Source organism: Gymnogyps californianus, chromosome 21 (assembly GCF_018139145.2).
Source record: "Gymnogyps californianus isolate 813 chromosome 21, ASM1813914v2, whole genome shotgun sequence".
Classification (NCBI taxonomy): Eukaryota; Metazoa; Chordata; class Aves; order Accipitriformes; family Cathartidae; genus Gymnogyps; species Gymnogyps californianus.
The window spans coordinates 7,495,655-7,514,501 of NC_059491.1; the positions used below are offsets into that span (position 1 = coordinate 7,495,655).

Consider the following 18,847-nt stretch of genomic DNA (forward strand, 5'->3'; position numbering starts at 1 on the left):
CTTTTCTGTAAACTAAAACCAGAGCGGCTGGGATTTGGCAGTATTTGCTTCAGAGGAGAGTGGAAATAATTTCTTCTTGTAAATTCCTGCTGGAGTGCTGTAAAAGTGCTTAGCCTTGTGATTTGGAAAGGAAAAATGAAGATAGCAGATGCCTTAACTGTGCTCACTGAAACTCTTTTTCAGGCCTTTTCTAAGTCGAGTAGTTTGTATAAGGTAGTTGCTTATAATCTTACGCTTTTGTTTTTCCTGCCTCCTGTGTTAGATGACGACAGTGAACCAATCCTTGGGCAATGGTTTGAAGAGACAATCTCTCCAAGCAAAGAGAAAGTGGCCCCACCGCCACCCCCTCCACCACCACCTTTGGAGAGCTCGCCTAGAGTGAAAAGCCCTAACAAACAGACTGCTGGAGAGAACGGGAACATCCTGGCCAGCCGCAAAGATCCAGAATTGGTATGGGAAGGTCTTCAGGCTTAATGAAATAACCAGTGTGCTGTAGCGTGGTTTACTTGTCAGTGGCTAGATGCATTGACAGACAACATGATAAATGTCAGGTATTTTAAGTACATTGCTGATGGAGAATCAGTGACTGTCTTGGCTTTGAAGAAAGACATCTTCTTTAAAGAAAGACATCTGAAGAAAGACTCTTCCGTCAGGTGGAATATCACAGTATTTGTTAGTGCCAGGGAAGCAAAGACTGAGGATAATATCTATTTGGGTTACAGAGGGAGAGGGAAAATGAGGGCGGAACTATAAGTGAAATGACTTGCTGATAGAATGCTTTTAGCTCCAACTCTGTTGGGTAAAGATAAAAATAAATACTGCAGTCGAGAAGTTAGAGACTTACAGCCTTTTCAGAGACTTGTAAAATTGGTCCCGATACAGAACACCGAGTGCGATGAGTAAACCTGTATTCCACTGCCAGGGGTGGAGTTAGGGGAACTGATTTATTTTGCTGGTGGTTTTGGTTTTGTTGTCTTATAGTCCCTCTGCTTTTGTTGCTTCTATAGTATGTTTCTCTTTTCTTTTCAGTTTTTGAGCCTAGCTTCAAACATTTTGAACTTTATCACTTCTTCTATGCTGAACTCCAGGAATAACTTCATTCGCAACTACCTGAGTGTGTCTCTTTCGGAGCAGCACATGGCTACACTGGCGAGCATTATCAAAGAAGTGGATAAGGACGGGCTTAAAGGTGAGTGATCAGAACCTCTCTGTTAGAGAACACGGACTGCAGGATTTATAGGTGTATGTTTTCTTAGCTCCATGTGGAAATATTAAATATAGGCGAGCAGCGGTAGTAAATGGCTTGATCCCTGTCTTAAAGGCACATCAGATGAGGAGTTTGCTGCTGCGCTGTATCACTTCAACCATTCCTTGGTGACCTCAGATCTTCAGTCTCCTGCCTTGCAGGTAAGTCTGTGATTGAACGTATTAGTAAAATGAAGAAGTGTTCGTGTCCATTAATGTCTCTACACAGACTCTCCACACCTAGAGTAGTGTGTTGATGATTCCATTTGACCCTAGAGTATATTCTTTTGCAAACAGAGTTTGGAATATTTTGGATCCAATGAGTTGGATGACCTATGCAGTCATCCAGTACAAAACATCCTGCAGAGTGTAAACTTTATGGTTAGAGTTCGCATTAATCCACTGAACTTTGAAGATGTTGATAGCTGAAAAGGAAGTGAGTTTGTATATTTTGTTTTGGAGAGTTGCCTCTATCCATGTGTTTATCAAGAGGCATTCCTGCAGATTTGCTTTGGTGTCAGGAGTGATGCCAAAAGGCCTTGGAATTCTCTCAGGAGAGAATGAAATTAATCCTTTTGCTTTCCTGTGCTAACTTTGTAGCCTCTAGGTTTTTTTGCTAGGTCATGGGCTGACCCAACTTAACACTGTAAGTAGGGGTTGCAAATCTGCTTACAAATCACTGAATTCAATCCCTATACTTTTTGTTGACTGTTTTCTACTATATTTAAAATACTCTGTTTTAAAAGCAGTCGGACTTTTCCGATATCTGCCTCTTTACTATATTTGAAAAGAAGCAAGCATTACTGTGATCAGTCAAAGGGGTCATCTTCCACATTCTTAGGTGCTGAACACAGTAGCATAATCTTCTCCTGCTGTGATATTGCAGTAAATGAGTAGAGCTCATTAATGCCATTTTTTCCTGCATTGGCATTGAAGTTGAAAGTTTGTTGTGTTTTAGGTGGCAAAGTGACAGCGTAACTGTCCCTCAGTAGCTATGCCATGTATTTGAGATAGGAGAGATATTGCTGCGTGAACAAGCTCTGATGTTTATTGTCATCTATTTGTTCAAATCATGCTTTTAATTGGAGCATCAGACAGGACTTGCCCCTTTTCAACAAGTCTCTGTTTTGTTCCAGAACACACTTCTTCAGCAGCTGGGAGTTGCCCCTTTTTCTGAAGGTCCGTGGCCTCTCTACATCCATCCTCAAAGCTTGTCGGTGCTTTCGCGACTTCTCCTGATTTGGCAGCATAAAGCCACTGCCCAGGGAGATCCTGACGTTCCAGAATGCCTTAAAGTTTGGGAAAGGTGAGATAATTTTATGTTAAGCTGAAAGTCAGTCATCTCCTACCTCTCTGATTTTCTGTCAAGTGAAAATTCTCTGGGACCAGCGTAACAAGTGTGTGTGTGTTCTCTTAAGCGGTGATGGTATGTGATGCTCGGAGGAGCAGAGGGTCAGTCTGCTGTGTTGCTGGAGTCCTTCACCTAGAGCATAGGAAATGAAACCTAGAATTAGGATTTAAGTGGGTGGAGGCTGAACTACTTACAGCAATGCTGGTTTTAAAAAGGGACGGCAAATGTCTTATTTCAGCAGGTTTCTGGTGGGTTTTGTTATGATGGTGCCAAGATTTTTCTTCTCTGTGCCTTTACCTGAATGTGAAAGTCTCTTACAGGGTTTAGCTGACTTAAAGCTGTAGTGGACAGCCTTTCCTGCGGGAAGGAGTTTGCATCTCTTTCTCCCTTTGAATGATTGTTCATATTTTCCATCAAATGTATTTGCCGCTCATTGAATTTATGTAGGTTTTACTGTTTGCATAGTCTCGTTCCAATACATAATGTAGTGAATAATTTGTGAAATTGCCAGTATTAGAAGAATCAGCAGAAAAATATAATTATGAAATTGTTTCTCTAACCTCTAGTTAAAGAGATTTTAAAGAGGGATCTAAGCAAGAAGAGTAAACTTTATAAACTTCCTCTCTTATTGTCAGGTTTGTGGGCACATTGAAGCAAAATGCCTTGCAGGGGACTCTTCCCAGTGACACAGAAGATCTGAACGTTGAACACCTCCAACTGCTGCTGCTTATTTTTCACAATTTCTCTGAGAGGGGCCGCAGATCTGTCATGATGCTCTGTATCCAGACAATTGTGGAGCTGACAGTGAACATGGATACCCAGCAATGTTCTGTGCCACTTATCGTAGCACGTCTACTCTTGGTGTTTGACTACCTGCTCCATCAGTATTCCAAGGCCCCCGTGTACCTATTTGAACAGGTAAAATTTTGAGATCATGTTGTGGATATTTAATTGGTCGCCCAACAGAAATCTGTAACAAGCAATCGTTTGGTGTGTTCTGGTCTCTTCACGACCTTTGCGAGTAAATCGGTTTTGATGTTGTTACCAGCCTTTGGAGTTACAATGGATGATTAACTACAGTTGCTGATTCCTAGTAGCAGATTCAGTTTGAGTGTAAATTCCTTGTGTAACTGCTGTCCTAATAAATCCTGGTAAGGACAGGATGAATGCCCCACCTTATCTTTCAAAATCTTGACTATTTGGGTGTTTAGGCACCGTTTCACAGATACCTTGTACGCCGTGTCCTTGCTTTAGCTTTTCACTGTTGAGGTTTTTGGCACTGTTCTCATTAATGGGATGCTAGTGTTTTGTGCGTGGCTTTTTCAGTTGTTGGAAGCTTGACCACTGATATTAGCTGCTCACTCCAGAATAAAATCATCAGCTAGGGTCCAGGGCTTCCCTCAGAAGCTGGGAATGATTGTGTTTCAGCAACAGGATTGTTTGTATTTTATGGTTCTTTTTCTGTTGGTGGTGGTATTTTTTCCCCCCTACCCCTTAATGACAAGGATGCCATGGGTGGTTTCTTGTTTGGTTTTTTTTTAACTTAGGTGCAATATAATTTGCTGACTCCACCCATTGGCTGGGTGAGCGGATCCCAGGACAGTAGCAGACGAACATCTGTCCCAATTTATCATGGGTTTAAAGAAGTGGAAGAAAACTGGACCAAACACTGTTCATCAGGTAAGAACGAAATTGTAAGGAATTTTTTAGTGCAAGATTTGCTTTTACAAATAAGTGAGAGCCCTTCCTGTGCCCTGGTGTGGGTAGCTTTTCCTGCTTTTAATGGGCATAGTTACAGGAGACAGATAAAAATGCATGTAATAATGCAAGAGAAGTTTTATTAAACAAAATTATTGTCATCTAGGAGTATGCTACAAGTAATTCAAAATAAGTGTGTATTTATTATGCCACGATTGTACGAGTAGGAAAACCTTGGCTGCATATACCATAGGTTAAAAGCACGTATAATGTGTCATGGAGCTAGCTTAGTAGAATCTGATACTAGTCTTAAAATATGAAAGGTTGAGGGGATGGAAGAGAGAGGATAACACAATACGGCTTAATTAAAACTGTCACTTTGAACATTATTTTCTGTCCTCACATTCCAGACGCAGTTCCACAGCCCAGATTCTACTGCATCCTATCTCTAGAAGCTTCTGAAGATGATCTCAACCGTCTAGATAGCACGGTATTGGGATTTCTGTTTTAAAGACCTTTCTGTAAGCCTTGAGGGCCGTGTTGATTTGACAAGTGCCAGGGAAAATAGACAAGAAGGAAAGACTTGACGAAGCAGCTAGAGCAGAAATATTTCAGAAATACCCGACAGAACTAACTTCCTGAAGTTTTATTTTGCATAGTTTTGGTCTGTGGGTATTCTGAATACTTAAGAGGAGAGCTTGACTGTATATAAATGCAGAGTTGTGCAATTTGCAAAGCAACGATCCTGACTTGTCATCTCTTGCAGGTTTGTGAGGTCCTTTTCTCGAGGACTATGAAGTATGACGAGCTTTACACAGCCCTGACTTCATTACTTGCAGCTGGGTCACAGTTTGATACACTCAGGAGGAGAGAGAACAAAAATGTCACTGCACTGGTAAGACTGTGTTGCTGTGATGTGGTCTCTGTTGAGGAATAAAAAGTTTGCAAACTTAGTATTTTCAAGCAAAGTATTTAACCAAAGTATTCTCGACAGTGGTTGGAGTAATGGGGAACTTAAAAATCCCATGCCTAATGGTAATGTTTATGGTGGCGGTACATCTCCTGTGAGTTTTTAATTCATAACGTGTTTTAGACTTGCGGTATGTCCCTGGTAATTCCAGGAGGTCTGGCTAGAATATGAGGAAGCAGAAAAAATTTGTATAATCTTTCCTTTTTCTTTTCTCACTTCTCTTTGTTGCATAATTTGTTGTATAATATGACAGAAGCTCAGTCCAGTATGCGTTCGTCTGATTTGGCACACCTACAGGAGTCTAGAGTCTCTGATGAGATAATTTCAGTATTGAAATTATGTAATGATTGAAACTGCAATCTTTCTTTACTAATTTGTCCAACTGTACTTTTGTTTAGGAAGCCTGTGCACTTCAGTACTACTTCTTGATACTGTGGCGGATACTAGGGATTTTGCCTCCATCCAAAAACTACATGAATCAATTGGCTATGAACACACCAGAGATGAGTGAATGTGATATTTTACACACGTTGCGCTGGTCCTCCCGTCTGCGAATCACGTCTTACGTCACGTGGATCAAGGTACAGCCTCATCTTTATTAGGGGTGTTTTGTAATGTTGTTGGTAGTAAGAATGTCAGGCTCTTGTTCTTCCATGCTGACTGCATGTGGGATTTGTTACGTGGGCATGGTGGTGAGAAATGGGAACTTATGTCCGTGTTTTCTAAAGTGTTCTAGCCTGGTAATTGGCAGAGTGGTTAATTATAGAGCACTTTTAAAAGTGACGGGTCTTTTTTTGGCATCTGTAGGATCACCTTACCAAGCAGGGCATGAAAGCTGACCATGCTGCTTCTCTCATTGAATTGGCCTCCAGCAAGTGCAGCTCAGTGAAGTATGATGTGGAAATAGCAGAAGAATACTTTGCTCGACAGGTAAGGTGGGGTGAATGCAATTGTGCATATGGAGCTTCTGTTTTTGTGGAATGATTTGCACTTACTGTTCCATCCCTTTGTATTTTAAGATATCTTCTTTCTGCGGTGTTGATTGCACAACTATTCTCCAACTGCACGAAGTTCCCAGTTTACAGTCCATTTACACCCTTGATGCTGCAATTTCCAAGATTCAGGTTTCTCTAGATGAGCACTTTTCCAAGCTAGCTGCAGAAACTGATCCACAGAAGTCTTCAGAGATAACCAAGAACCTCCTGCCTGCTACGCTACAGCTTATTGACACTTACGCTACGTTTACCAGGTACAGTCCTTAGGATTGCTAGTAGGAATACAGCTTTCTGTGCATAGGGCTTTCTTTGCATTTGGTTTGTTGTTTTCTTAGAGGTAGGTGCTTTTTTTTTTTTTAAATCAGTATAATTCCTCTAACTTACGTCCTCTAGAGCGTCCATTGTTTTAAAAGAAGAATAAAAAGTAGCTTCTCAAGCCATGTACGTGAGGTTGTTGTTTCTAAGTAGCCTCCTTGTCTCATCTTTCAAGACTTTCTTGCAAGCTTGCAAAACCAGCTTTTCCTCCAAAGATGAAACCTCCTCTTTCCACTCTAGGGTAGTGCTACTTAAGGTTATTTCACTGAGATAATATTGAGACTGTCAGACCATCAAGAAAGAGAGGGAGTTGAATTCTTACATTAAGAGTCTGTAGTCTTCTAAACTCTCATTAGAACCTATGCAGAAGAAAGCAAAAGTAAATCAGCTTTTTCTTTTGAGTGGGTGCTTTTCCTGGTAAGTAGCTTAGAGGAGATAAAAGCCTAGAACTCCCTCAGTGGTATAACACGAAGTATGGGGCAGAACTTCAGAAGTTTGCTTTCTTATCTGTCACTGTAGTGACACACTTAGTTCTGAAATGCAGAGCTATTTCCTGAAATAAATCCTTTCCATCCTGAATGCAGATCTTACTTGCTACGGAGCCTCTCTGAAGAGGGCTCCACGGAGAACAAACCCTCTGAAGAGAAGCTCCGAGGTTATGCTGCTGTCCTGGCCATTGGATCCAGCCGTTGCAAGTCTAATACTCTAGGTGAGGGTACCGGATAGTTCAGATTTCCTTCTCTCTGTAGATGAAGCTTTCTACAATGCTGCCCACATTCAGCTTCAAAGCCATACGCTGGCTAATGTGTTCTTTTTCTCGACCACTTTGTTCAAATGAGTATATTATTCTGTCAGCATAATATATATATTGAGATTCATAATTCATAATACTGAGAAGTCTTTTCTTTGTAGAATTGTAACAACTGAAAGAGGGGCAAGCCTTGAAAGAGTAACTTATCTTGTGGGCTTATCTGGCTTATGGAAATGCTTTTCTAATCGTGTTGGTGCTCCGGTGGCATGGCATAGTAAGGGGAATTATGAAATGTTGAAGACTGCTGCGAATTAGTATTTTTACCATGTTTCCTGTTGTTTTAATAAAGTGCAAGAAGCTGGGAAGCTCTTGCAAACTGTAGGGATAATTTTGACTTGTAGAAAAGCATGAAACTAGCCTTCAGTAGAATTACAGCTCCACTTAGCTACAGATGTGTCTTAATCTAGCTTTAAGCAGTGTTGTAGAAGTGTTCTGGTTTTCAATAGGACCCATGAAATTACTCCATGGCTTATGATTCCGTATTAATTGCAGGTCCAACACTTGTTCAGAACTTGCCATCAGCTGTGCAAACTTTATGTGAATCATGGAACAACATTCATACAAATGAGTTTCCAAACATTGGCTCATGGGTGAGTCCAGCCTCGTGGATTGATCTGGTGTGATCTTAACTCCATAAATTGCTGGGAATGACAGTCAGTGTGTCTTTCTGTTAAAGACAAATGGTTCTGATTTTTTTGTGTGTGTCTCAATCCTTAGCGCAATGCCTTTGCGAATGACACGATCCCCGCAGAAAGCTACATCAGTGCAGTTCAGGCTGCCCACCTCGGTACTCTCTGCAGCCAAAGTCTACCTCTTGCAGCTTCCCTAAAACACACCCTTCTCTCCCTGGTCAGACTCACTGGGGATCTCATTGTGTAAGTGATGTTTTTTTTATATTACATTCTTGCTGTATAGATCTGTGTGCTCTTCTGGATGTCTGTCTTCATCAGACTGTTCGGGTGGAACGCTTAGTGAACTGGGGCTGTATTTTGAACTAAGCCTTTAACGGAGTTACTTTCAGTTTACAGTTCTGAATTCTAAATGAATGAAAGATAGGCTTTCTATCTTGATCTGATATCTCTAAAGGTCAGATTCCCCGAGAGAAACCTTTAGTCCTTTTTGTCGAATAGGGACTTGAAGAAACTGGGGTATAAACTGCGACAATATGGATCTAATGAATTCATTTGTGTTTTGTTATCGTTCCCTTGTGTGATGTTTTCAAAGCATAAGGAAAAAGTGAAAATGAAGAGGTTTTTTTCCAGGGACTTACTCTAAGATATTCTGAAACAAAAAAATAGTTGTTGACACTGCAGACAAGTCCAAAAGCCATACTATGCAATAGCATGATTGTCTAGGAAAATGCTGTAACTGTATATGTCCAAAAGTAACGTGTAGTGTTTTCCAAATGAGGACTATTTTTCTGAGGGGAAAAGTGGCTAGGCCAGTGTATTTATCCCAGCTTTCTAAAAAGGGTTTTATCACTGACTTCCATCCAGACTTGTGCCTTACTTGTGTGACTTCTGATTTATCCAGTAAGGACGTTCTCTGATCCATCATGCTGAGAATTAACTTGTTTGCTTTTCTTTTCAAGCTGGTCAGATGATTTGAACCCACCACAGGTGATTCATTCCCTATTGCCCCTCCTTTTGGAGACGAGCACAGAGAGTGTGGCAGAGATAAGCAGCAACTCCCTAGAAAGGATCTTGGGCCCTGCAGAATCAGATGAATTCCTGGCACGTGTTTATGAGAAACTGATCACGGGATGCTATAACATACTGGCCCATCACTCTGATCCAAACAGGTAACGGGCTGTGTGGCTTGTAGTTCTCCTCCAACAAAGCTGTGTACAAAGAATTACTACAGTATGTTTAAATATCAGTGTCGGTTCTTGAACAGTACAACAGAAAGGCAAAGAATCAGCTTATTTTTATCTGTTGAAGACTTCTATACTTGTAGACTAAAAATAGAAGATATTTGATTCATATTACTAGAATTTTCAGCACTGCCGTTCAGGCAGTGTGGATTTTAATCATCTCTTGTAACTCTGGATGGAGCATTTCTGTATCTGGATAGTTTTTTATTTAAGCAGATAGAAAATTATGTAAATACAAGCACGAAATCAAAGCTGAAGATGCCGACCCAACTTGCTTTTATATTCCTTTGTCTCTGTTCTTGCTGTTTGTAAGGATGGCTAATCCCTGCTTTATCATAGCAAACTAGCCAGATTTGTGCTTCCCACCCCTTACTCGCTGTGTGTATAGAGGGCATAAGCTTGATGCGCCGATGTTGATTCTACCCATCTGAAACATAAAACCATTAGGCATGATGATGTTGGATCTTTTTAACACTGATCCTCTCTGGGTGGAAGGTATTCAGAGGGAGATCTTCTGCGCCTTCTGGTAGAGAATGTAAATGTAATGGGATTTTACTTGCAGTGCGCGTTGTGGAGTGGGGAGGAGCACGGGAGAGAACGGGGAGGAGTAACACTAAAACAGACTTAAAGTGTAAAAAGAGCAGCCATTTGTAGGAATTTGTAATGTGAGGTGTCTGAAAGGTCTAGATTATTCGAGGTTTCTGACTGTGTAACTTGCCTTACAGCATCATGTGCCACTTTTTTTCTGAACATTTGATGGATTTGTTGGTGTTCATGTATGTTTGTTCAATTGTTTTTCTCCTGTCTCTTGGAAGGAGAGCCGCTTTCAGTTAGTAGAAAGTTTATTAGAATTGTATTAGCAAATTTGATCACTTCTTGGCTCTCAGAATTGTTGGAATTGTTGAAATTGCTCTTACATATTCTTATTTAATATGCATCTTTTGATCCTCAGTGGCCTGGATGAGTCCATCTTGGAGGAATGTTTGCAGCATCTGGAGAAACAGCTGGAGAGCAGCCAGGCCCGAAAAGCCATGGAGGAATTCTTTTCAGAAAGGTGAAGTCATCCTGAAAGTTGTAGCCCAAGAACTTTATTTCTCTTCCTTTTTCTCTTAGCTTGTCACTGTCAACACCTAAGTGATGTTAATGCCATTGCGCAGGAAAATACAGAACTATGTAAAGATAGGATACCCTTCAAGCAGCGCAGGCGAGTGTGAAAAGACTTTCTGTGTGGGAGAGGACCTAGGTCTTTGTCACTCCAAATAAAATATTCAGCGAGTCCTCATAGTGATCATCAGTGGGGAATCTTGCGAGATGATTGTTTTGTCAGAGGCATTATAAGGAGGTTTTTGAGAGATGCTTTTACAGATCAAGCTGCAAAATCCCAAGTTCTCTCAGTGCTTTCTTGGGGCAGTAGGTCGATAATTTTAAGGGTGGAGGTGGGGTGTTGGCCTGACTTAGAATTATGAAGACAAATGGTGATGGAAACAGCATAGCACAACAACAATGTTCTGAAGAGAGATGAGGGTGAACTGGAGGAACGTTTTTCTCTATTAGAAAGCCGACCGTTGTCTGGTTTTGCTCTCTACTTGTTCAGTAGTTCAAAATTGAAGCAGTCTGGTGACTGTGCTTTGTTAGCATGGAAGGGAAAATAGGCAAGAAAATCTTGACTTTTGGTTTTGGAAACCAGTACAGCCCCTTTTGGGACTTGATACGTGGAGAGTACTGATATGCTACTCAGGAGCTCGTGAGATTTACAAGTTTTAGTCTGAGCTAAGAGTTCGCTGTTTGTCTGAAAGCAATTTCTGTGGCTTGGCTGCTGAGTAATGTTAATACAAACTATTGCCCATCTTAAACGTGAGGGCAGGTATAAGTGCAAGTGAAAAAAAGGAATGGGTCGTCTTTTACAAAGCTGACTTAATTTCCCCCCTCCATATAGAGGAGAACTGGTTCAAATCATGATGGCCACAGCCAATGAAAACCTCTCAGCGAAGTTCTGTAACAGGGTGCTGAAATTCTTCACCAAGCTCTTCCAGCTAAGTAAGTGATTGTTGAATCTCTTCTGTCCTGCCTTTGTCCACTTTATACTGTTCTTGTATTAGACTGTGATATGAAGATGCTTGAAAGAAAAGCTGTAAAAGGAAGTGGAGTGACAGCTTCACACTTTTAATGGAAAGCCATTTTCAAACACGTTCGTTGTAGCATCTGTCACTTGCTAGTTATTTTCTCCTTCAGCTGAGAAGAGTCCCAACCCCAGCCTGTTGCGACTTTGTGGCTCTTTGGCTCAGCTGGCTTGTGTGGAGCCTGTACGTCTCCAGGCCTGGTTAACCAGGATGACCATGTCCCCACCCAAAGATTCAGATCAACTGGACGTTGTGCAAGAGAACAGGCAGCTGCTGCAACTCTTGACAACTTACATTGTTCGGGAAAACAGGTAAAGTACAGCCTTTGTCATTTCTTTTGTGTGCTGTTCATTTCTTTTGTTCTCTAGAAGTGCAAATTACTTGTGAGTTGCTGATGGCTTCTTGTTGTCAGCTTTCACATGAAGTGATGGGGGCATGGCTGTTTGCCCTGAAGGCATTGCTGTGGCAGTGCTCTTGCAGCGTGGGGCTTAGCTGTATTTCAGTGGGTGATGTACCCTGTCTGAAACTTTCTTCTTTTTGATTAGCCAAGTCGGAGAAGGCGTGTGCACTGTTTTACTGAGTACTCTGATACCGATGGCAACAGAAATGTTGGCCAATGGCGATGGCACGGGCTTTCCTGAACTGATGGTCGTGATGGCAACTTTGGCTAGTGCAGGACAAGGTGCGGGACACCTCCAGCTTCACGGTGCTGCTGTGGATTGGCTGGGCAGATGGTAAGAGCGAACTGTATACTGCTGTTTGTTCGTTTGCATCACTTACACTGATGTTTTAAAATTATATTTTTCCTGGTAATTTGGGGACAGAAGTTCATGTTTACTGATACATGCTTATTTTTTAGTTTGTTGTTTGGAATATAAAGTGCCCGAGAGGCTGATCTGTGTCCTCCCGTTAAGAACAACTGTGTGTTTTCTTTGTCTTTTCCACTCTCGATGGTTTAATTACTGCATTTATACATTTCCTGTTGTTAATCTAAAGCAAACTGAATGCTTGAAGCTATTGGTCAGAACTGAGTGTATACTAACAAGCTGTAATGATCTTCTCCCCTGTTTTGTGTTACAGCAAGAAATACCTGTCTCAAAAGAATGTGGTAGAGAAAATGAATGCAAACGTCATGCAAGGGAAGGTAAGATGTGACTATTGCTTAACTTAGAGGAATAAAACTCAGGCATGAGCTGTATCAGCTGTCCTGTTTTGGTTTCACAGTGGGAGTTTTAAAGCAATTTGGTCAGGGGGACTGTTCATTTTCTTGCCTTATAGCAGCTATTATGGGATCTAAGTATTGCCTCTCATTTCATTCATCTCTACTTTATAGCATGTGACTATCCTGGAGTGTACATGCCATATTGTCTCTTACCTGGCCGATGTCACTAATGCCCTGAGCCAGACCAGTGGCCAAGGACCAAGTCATCTTTCTGTTGATGGAGAGGAACGGGCGATTGAGGTGGATTCGGACTGGGTGGAAGAGTTGGCAGTGGAGGAGGAGGACTCTCAAGCTGAAGATTCGGTAGGCAGTAGTCACAGTTAATGCTGCAAATGAGAGGAAGATTTATTATGCAGCTTCCAAATCAGAATTACTCAGGTTATAAATTAAGATTTTGTTGTTGTTGTTTATTCCTAACGTGAGACTGAGTGAAGAACCCTAGTTGTCAGATCTGGAAGAGAGTATCTGTTATTCGTGCGTAGATCTGTTGACTTTGTGATGTCAACAAAAGTTAAAAGTGGGGTTTTTTTTTTAGAAAACAAAAAGAAAGAAACGGAGTAAGATGGGTTGGTTTGTCAATTACTAGCTTTTATATCACAAGCAACTTAGATTAGGCTTTTAAGTGCTGTTGGGTGGGGAAAAAAAAGCTGTTATTAATGCAATCTTTAAAATCTGTCGTCCCAATGTATTATTTTTGTTACTGTTTTCTTTTTCTTGATTCACTCTTTCAAGTTGCTATAAAACGTCGCTGTCTCCTCTTTCCATGTGGTTTGATACCAGCTGCCATCTTTTAGCTAGGTGGTGCTAAAACTTGCTGTTCTTAAAGTGCGCATTTCATGTCTGAGGAACGTATTCTGTACCATGTGACTTTACTGTAGCTGCAGTTGTAACACCTTTCTAAAACAACGTTCTTCTTGATAGGATGAAGATTCTCTTTGTAATAAACTCTGTACCTTCACCATCACACAGAAAGAATTCATGAATCAACATTGGTAAGAATCTCAAACTTGTGTTCAGAATTTCAGCCTGATATTTCTGGCCATTGAGAAGGAAACAAATGCAGTCTGTGGGCCTTCCTAAGGCATTGTATTTTATAACTCATCTGGCTTATTTTGTGCAGGTATCACTGTCACACTTGCAAGATGGTTGATGGCGTTGGTGTTTGCACAGTTTGTGCTAAAGTTTGTCACAAGGATCATGAGATTTCTTATGCCAAATACGGATCGTTCTTCTGTGACTGTGGAGCCAAGGAAGATGGCAGTTGCCTGGTAAAGTGTCTTCATGTCAACACACAAGCTGTGATTTCTTGAGTTTTTAAAGTCTTTTGCAGAGGTTTCTGTTCTGTAGTAAGTTACATCATGATACGAGTGCGTAAGAGTCCTAAGACTTGACAGCCTTGGCTTTATAATGAACCCTCTTAATTTACAGCTTGCCTGGCAATTTATTTTTTTGCACCAAATAAGTGCGTTGGCAAATCTCTGTCCTAGTGACTACTGGGATTCCACCTACCTTTACAGAATTTGCAAGTTAGCTTAAGCTACACAGCAGTCAGATACCACCTTTTCCCATGTTTTCCACTGGAATCAAGCAAAGTAACTTTATCTTAAATATGAAAGTTTTTCTAATACTTGGGTGGAGTGTGGCATGCAGCATACTGTTGTGTTATTTCTTTAAAATTGCAGCCTAAAAGACTTGCACTCTGTTTCTTTAACTTTACGTTAATCTTGCTGCTATTACAATCTGTATTCATCAGTGATAAAGTTGAGTCTGGTTTGGGCTTTCAGCATTGCTGTGTCGTTCCCAGGCTTTGGTGAAGAGAACTCCCAGCAGTGGTATGAGCTCTACCATGAAAGAATCCGCCTTCCAGAGCGAGCCCAGAGTGCCCGAGAGTGTCATTCGACATGCAAGCACTTCTCCCGCAGAGAAAGCCAAGGTCACCATCAGTGAGGGGAAGGGCCCTGACGAAGAAAAACCCAAGAAGAGCAGCCTGTGTAGAAATGTTGAGGGCTGTCGAGAGGAATTGCAATCCCAGGTATAATTATCAGCTAGCTGTTAAAAGAAGATGGTTTATGATGAGGATCTTAGGCAGACTGTGTTGGTTATCAGCCAAATTGCTTCATTTTTATACTCCTCTTCTTGATAAGAGGGATCATAAAAGTGGTGTCAGGCTTTAGAAGCCGGTTGACATGCAGCTCTTGTGAAGACTCCCAGCAGGATCATCTTGTGCCTCACTTGCCATATCTGTTTCTTGTAGGCCAACTTCTCCTTTGCACCTTTGGTGCTGGAGATGCTGAATTTCCTGATGGATGCCATTCAGATAAACTTCCAGCAAGCTTCAGCCATGGGGAGCAGCAGTCGTGCGCAGCAAGCTCTCAACGAGCTACATACTTTGGACAAGTCAGTAGAAATGACAGATCAGTTGATGGTATGATACTAAAGGAGTGATTAGATTATGGGTAAGTGGGATCAGTTTTAAACAGAGGAATTTCAGTGGTATACTTTTATATGCTTTTACTAACGGCTCAGGTCCCAACTCTTGGCTCTCAAGAAGGTGCTTTTGAGAACGTCCGCATGAACTACAGTGGTGACCAGGGCCAGACAATCCGGCAGCTGATCAGCGCTCATGTGCTGAGGCGGGTGGCGATGTGTGTGCTGTCATCCCCGCATGGACGTCGGCAGCACCTGGCTGTGAGTCACGAAAAGGGCAAGGTGAGTTCTCTAACTCTGTACAGAATGTTGGATTGTGAAGGGAAACGAAACAACCCTAGAGCACTGAACAACAAGCAGCATGTGATTTGTTCTGCTTGTCCCGAGATCTGGATCTTCTGTAAAGTACTGCATAGCTTAGAAAAACCTCTCATTCTTCAGAGAAAAGAGTTCTTGCAGCAGAAACAGTGACAACTTGGGGACACAGTCATAGAGCTGAAATTGAAATGCCTTTTTCCCCCTCAGTTATAAAGTTGGGTAACTGAGTTCGTTTTGTTCTGCAGATTACAGTCCTTCAGCTCTCAGCATTGCTGAAACAAGCAGACTCCAGCAAAAGAAAATTGACCCTTACTCGCCTTGCATCTGCACCCGTTCCATTTACTGTACTGAGCCTAACTGGAAATCCCTGCAAGGAGGACTACCTAGCCGTGTGTGGACTGAAAGTAAGTGCCTGACAAACCCTTTTCCAGGCAGTTGGAAACATCGGCTCAAAACCAGCTGTATTTCTTTCCTCTGAGGAGCTAGCGCAGAGCTGGCTCCAAAGGTCTGTCACTAATTTTAGCTCCTGAATCACTTTCCAGCTAGATATATGAAGTAAAAGAAGCAGGACCTATATGAATAATATAGTAAATGAGACAGTGCCTCAAAATAGTAGTTCTTACTGTATTTAGGCCAATTTTACTTTAGGACAGGAGTCAAGGTTTAGTCATGTGAAACTTAGTGTGTTAACACTAGTTGTTATAGACTAGTTCTTTGTAGCAAGGACTCCTCTTTTTTGTATTCTCCCAAATTTAGATTCAGCTTTCACAGCGCAGAATCCACAAATCTATTATTTAGCTAAGAAACAGCTGGACTCTGTGGTTTGGGTTTTTGGTTTTTTTTTTTCCTTGATAAACTTTCATGTCATTCATCTTAAATGCAGGAATTTTAGATTCTTACTCTCTGAATCATTATTGGCACTAAGAGGAATGCTGGCTTTTAACTCCCTTCTTGGCTTGAAATGTTTATAAACATTTTGTTCTAATATTTGACCAATTTTTTTCATTACTCCAGGACTGCCACGTGTTAACGTTCAGCAGCTCTGGATCAGTCTCCGATCATCTGGTACTTCATCCCCAACTAGCCACTGGAAATTTCATTATTAAAGCTGTGTGGCTGCCAGGATCTCAAACAGAGCTTGCCATTGTGACTGCAGACTTTGTGAAGGTATGTTTAGTCATAAGCTATTGATGATATTTCTTCTTTCAGACATTAGAGTCTGGATCTTTGTGGAGTTGCATGTGGAAGAATGTGATAATATTCTTAGTTAGAAGTAAATTGGAAATATAAGTTTGTGGTGTTTGGCTACTGTTGTTGTAAGAAAAAGCAAAACCAAAGAACCCAAAGAGCAAAAAAAATGAACTATAATATCTAATAGGTATTCCCTTGTCTCAACTCTTGTCCATTTGCACTGTTTTGTATCGTAGTAGTTAATGATTTCCTTGATTCTTCCCACAGATTTACGATCTTTCTGTAGATGCCTTAAGTCCAACTTTCTATTTCCTTCTACCGAGTTCCAAAATCAGGGATGTCACTTTCCTTTTCAACGAGGAGGGGAAGAACATAATAGTGATCATGTCCTCTGCTGGGTACATCTATACGCAGCTCATGGAAGAGGCGAGCAGTGCCCAGCACGGACCATTCTATGTCACCAATGTGCTTGAAGTCAATCATGAGGACCTAAAGGTACTGGTGACTTTCCTTTCTTGTTGCATGGGCTGTAGTGGCTTTCTCTCTTTTGTTTGTGTCTTACATTTGAAGGCAGAAGTCTCCTTTTTTCCTTTTAAGCCTCCTGATCTAGATGAATGAGCTTGCCATTCCTCTAAAGAGAGAAATATCCTTGCGGTGAAAGGGGGTGGGGGTGAAAATTAAACCCCTTGATCCTTTCATCTAGAAAATGGAGCATGTTTTCCATGGCTGGCTCAGAAGTCATGCCCAGCAGGATTTCTCAGCAGGGAGATGGCTTCAGAGCAGTGCTGTTCTCAGAGCGAGGCACTCCAAAGGTGCAGCAACCAGAATGGATAAAGTTACTGACCATTGCTGGGGCTGCGGAGGTGGAGTGAGTCTTTGTTTCTGGTCAATAGCAGCTCTTTAGTCTTGGAGGTGACTTTTAAAATCTGTCCACATTTCACTCAGTGTTTTTGCTCCAGCCTCCTCCAAAACAGGGGAATAGATGAGAAGGCGGCCCTCAGGAAAGCTCTTTTATGAGCTGGGCACATGTGCTCCATGTGAGATTGTCATACAACGTTCAAGCACGCAGCTGCGGTAGCTGAGGGCGCTACGTACAGCCTGTGGGCATGCAATCTCGGTATCCCCTTCAAAAGCCTTTGAAGTATCTGATGGATGAGTTCACCAAGGAGTTCAGCTTAGAAAATTGTCTTTTAGGGCTGTGTTCTCTCACTGGTGGTGAGGGGGCCGGAGGGAGGCTTTTGGAATAATTCCATCATGAGAAATTTCAAAGCCTGACAGAGTGTTTTGGAGGATGTGTGTTTATCTTAGATGTTGTTGTTTCTCTCTGGTCCTACAGGACAGTAACGGCCAGGTAGCAGGAGGTGGTGTGTCAGTGTACTACTCCCATGTGCTCCAGATGTTGTTCTTCAGTTACTGTCAAGGCAAATCCTTTGCAGCCACCATCAGCCGGGCCAATCTGGAAGTGCAGCGGCTATTCCCCATTAACATAAAGAGGTGAGGCTCGTGTGGAAAACTCCCCTGAAGTTTTCATTTCTGTTTATTATTAATCAATATTACTAATTATTCTTAACATCCCAGCTCTGAATGGCCAAAGCTTGTGGTGAAGAACCCCCTTTTGACTGATGATTTCCTGCTGCTTTTCATGGTGCTTCTGCCCTAATTGCAGAATGATTTGAAACCAAAGCTGGCTGTTTCAGCAGTGGGGCGCGTATGCATTTTTTCTTCCCACTAGGATTTCACAGCAGAAAGATGGCTTCAGAGCAGTCTTGCTGCACAGTGCAGAGCTGCTACTGGTGCAGCAGCTGGAACCGATGGGATTACCCACCCTCACGGAGGCTGCAGAGCAGGAAGCCTTTGTTTCCTTTCGGCACCAGTACTGCAGTGGACCTTGTGTATTGTGCATATTAAGGCTTATTTTCAGACTCCCTTGAGGGAAACCAATCTCTTATGCTATGAATGTGGCAAGAAAAAAGCTCTTCTATCTTCTGTTCTGACAAGCAGAGCTGGGCATTTAGGCCACAGACTCTTCACTAGCCTGACATAAAGCCACTGTCGTGAGTAGCTCTGTAGACGGATCAGGTTCCAAGAGCTCCCTAGCCCCAGTCGAGTTTGGCTTAGTCTTTTTGCAGCTTTTTTTTTTTTTTTTTTTTTCCCCAGTGAGCAGAGTCACACAGATTCTCCTGCATTGGCCTTTGCTTAGTGCTGCTGGGTGTTTTGAAACATGGAACTGTGCATCTGTTCAGATAAAAAGATAGCTGAAAGCCATTGTAAAATTACTTCCTTGGTTTTGGCATAAAATGTTACTTTACTA

General features: G+C 41.8%; 1 protein-coding gene across 1 annotated transcript in view; it reads left to right on the plus strand.

The window, feature by feature from the left end:
- The window catches only part of UBR4 (ubiquitin protein ligase E3 component n-recognin 4), a 78,479-nt gene that overhangs the window by 10,660 nt on the left and 48,972 nt on the right, over positions 1-18,847 (plus strand). The window contains exons 15-44 of the mRNA XM_050909666.1: positions 263-450; positions 1,030-1,189; positions 1,322-1,407; positions 2,382-2,551; positions 3,232-3,514; positions 4,144-4,276; positions 4,705-4,784; positions 5,061-5,189; positions 5,663-5,845; positions 6,072-6,194; positions 6,284-6,513; positions 7,159-7,283; positions 7,878-7,975; positions 8,103-8,260; positions 8,977-9,186; positions 10,211-10,312; positions 11,195-11,295; positions 11,491-11,689; positions 11,924-12,112; positions 12,459-12,522; positions 12,712-12,903; positions 13,522-13,592; positions 13,721-13,868; positions 14,405-14,632; positions 14,855-15,025; positions 15,127-15,309; positions 15,591-15,749; positions 16,360-16,512; positions 16,804-17,031; positions 17,873-18,030. Coding sequence (XP_050765623.1) covers positions 263-450; positions 1,030-1,189; positions 1,322-1,407; positions 2,382-2,551; positions 3,232-3,514; positions 4,144-4,276; positions 4,705-4,784; positions 5,061-5,189; positions 5,663-5,845; positions 6,072-6,194; positions 6,284-6,513; positions 7,159-7,283; positions 7,878-7,975; positions 8,103-8,260; positions 8,977-9,186; positions 10,211-10,312; positions 11,195-11,295; positions 11,491-11,689; positions 11,924-12,112; positions 12,459-12,522; positions 12,712-12,903; positions 13,522-13,592; positions 13,721-13,868; positions 14,405-14,632; positions 14,855-15,025; positions 15,127-15,309; positions 15,591-15,749; positions 16,360-16,512; positions 16,804-17,031; positions 17,873-18,030 — 4,702 coding nt within the window. The remainder of the gene's footprint in view (positions 1-262; positions 451-1,029; positions 1,190-1,321; positions 1,408-2,381; positions 2,552-3,231; positions 3,515-4,143; positions 4,277-4,704; positions 4,785-5,060; positions 5,190-5,662; positions 5,846-6,071; positions 6,195-6,283; positions 6,514-7,158; positions 7,284-7,877; positions 7,976-8,102; positions 8,261-8,976; positions 9,187-10,210; positions 10,313-11,194; positions 11,296-11,490; positions 11,690-11,923; positions 12,113-12,458; positions 12,523-12,711; positions 12,904-13,521; positions 13,593-13,720; positions 13,869-14,404; positions 14,633-14,854; positions 15,026-15,126; positions 15,310-15,590; positions 15,750-16,359; positions 16,513-16,803; positions 17,032-17,872; positions 18,031-18,847) is intronic.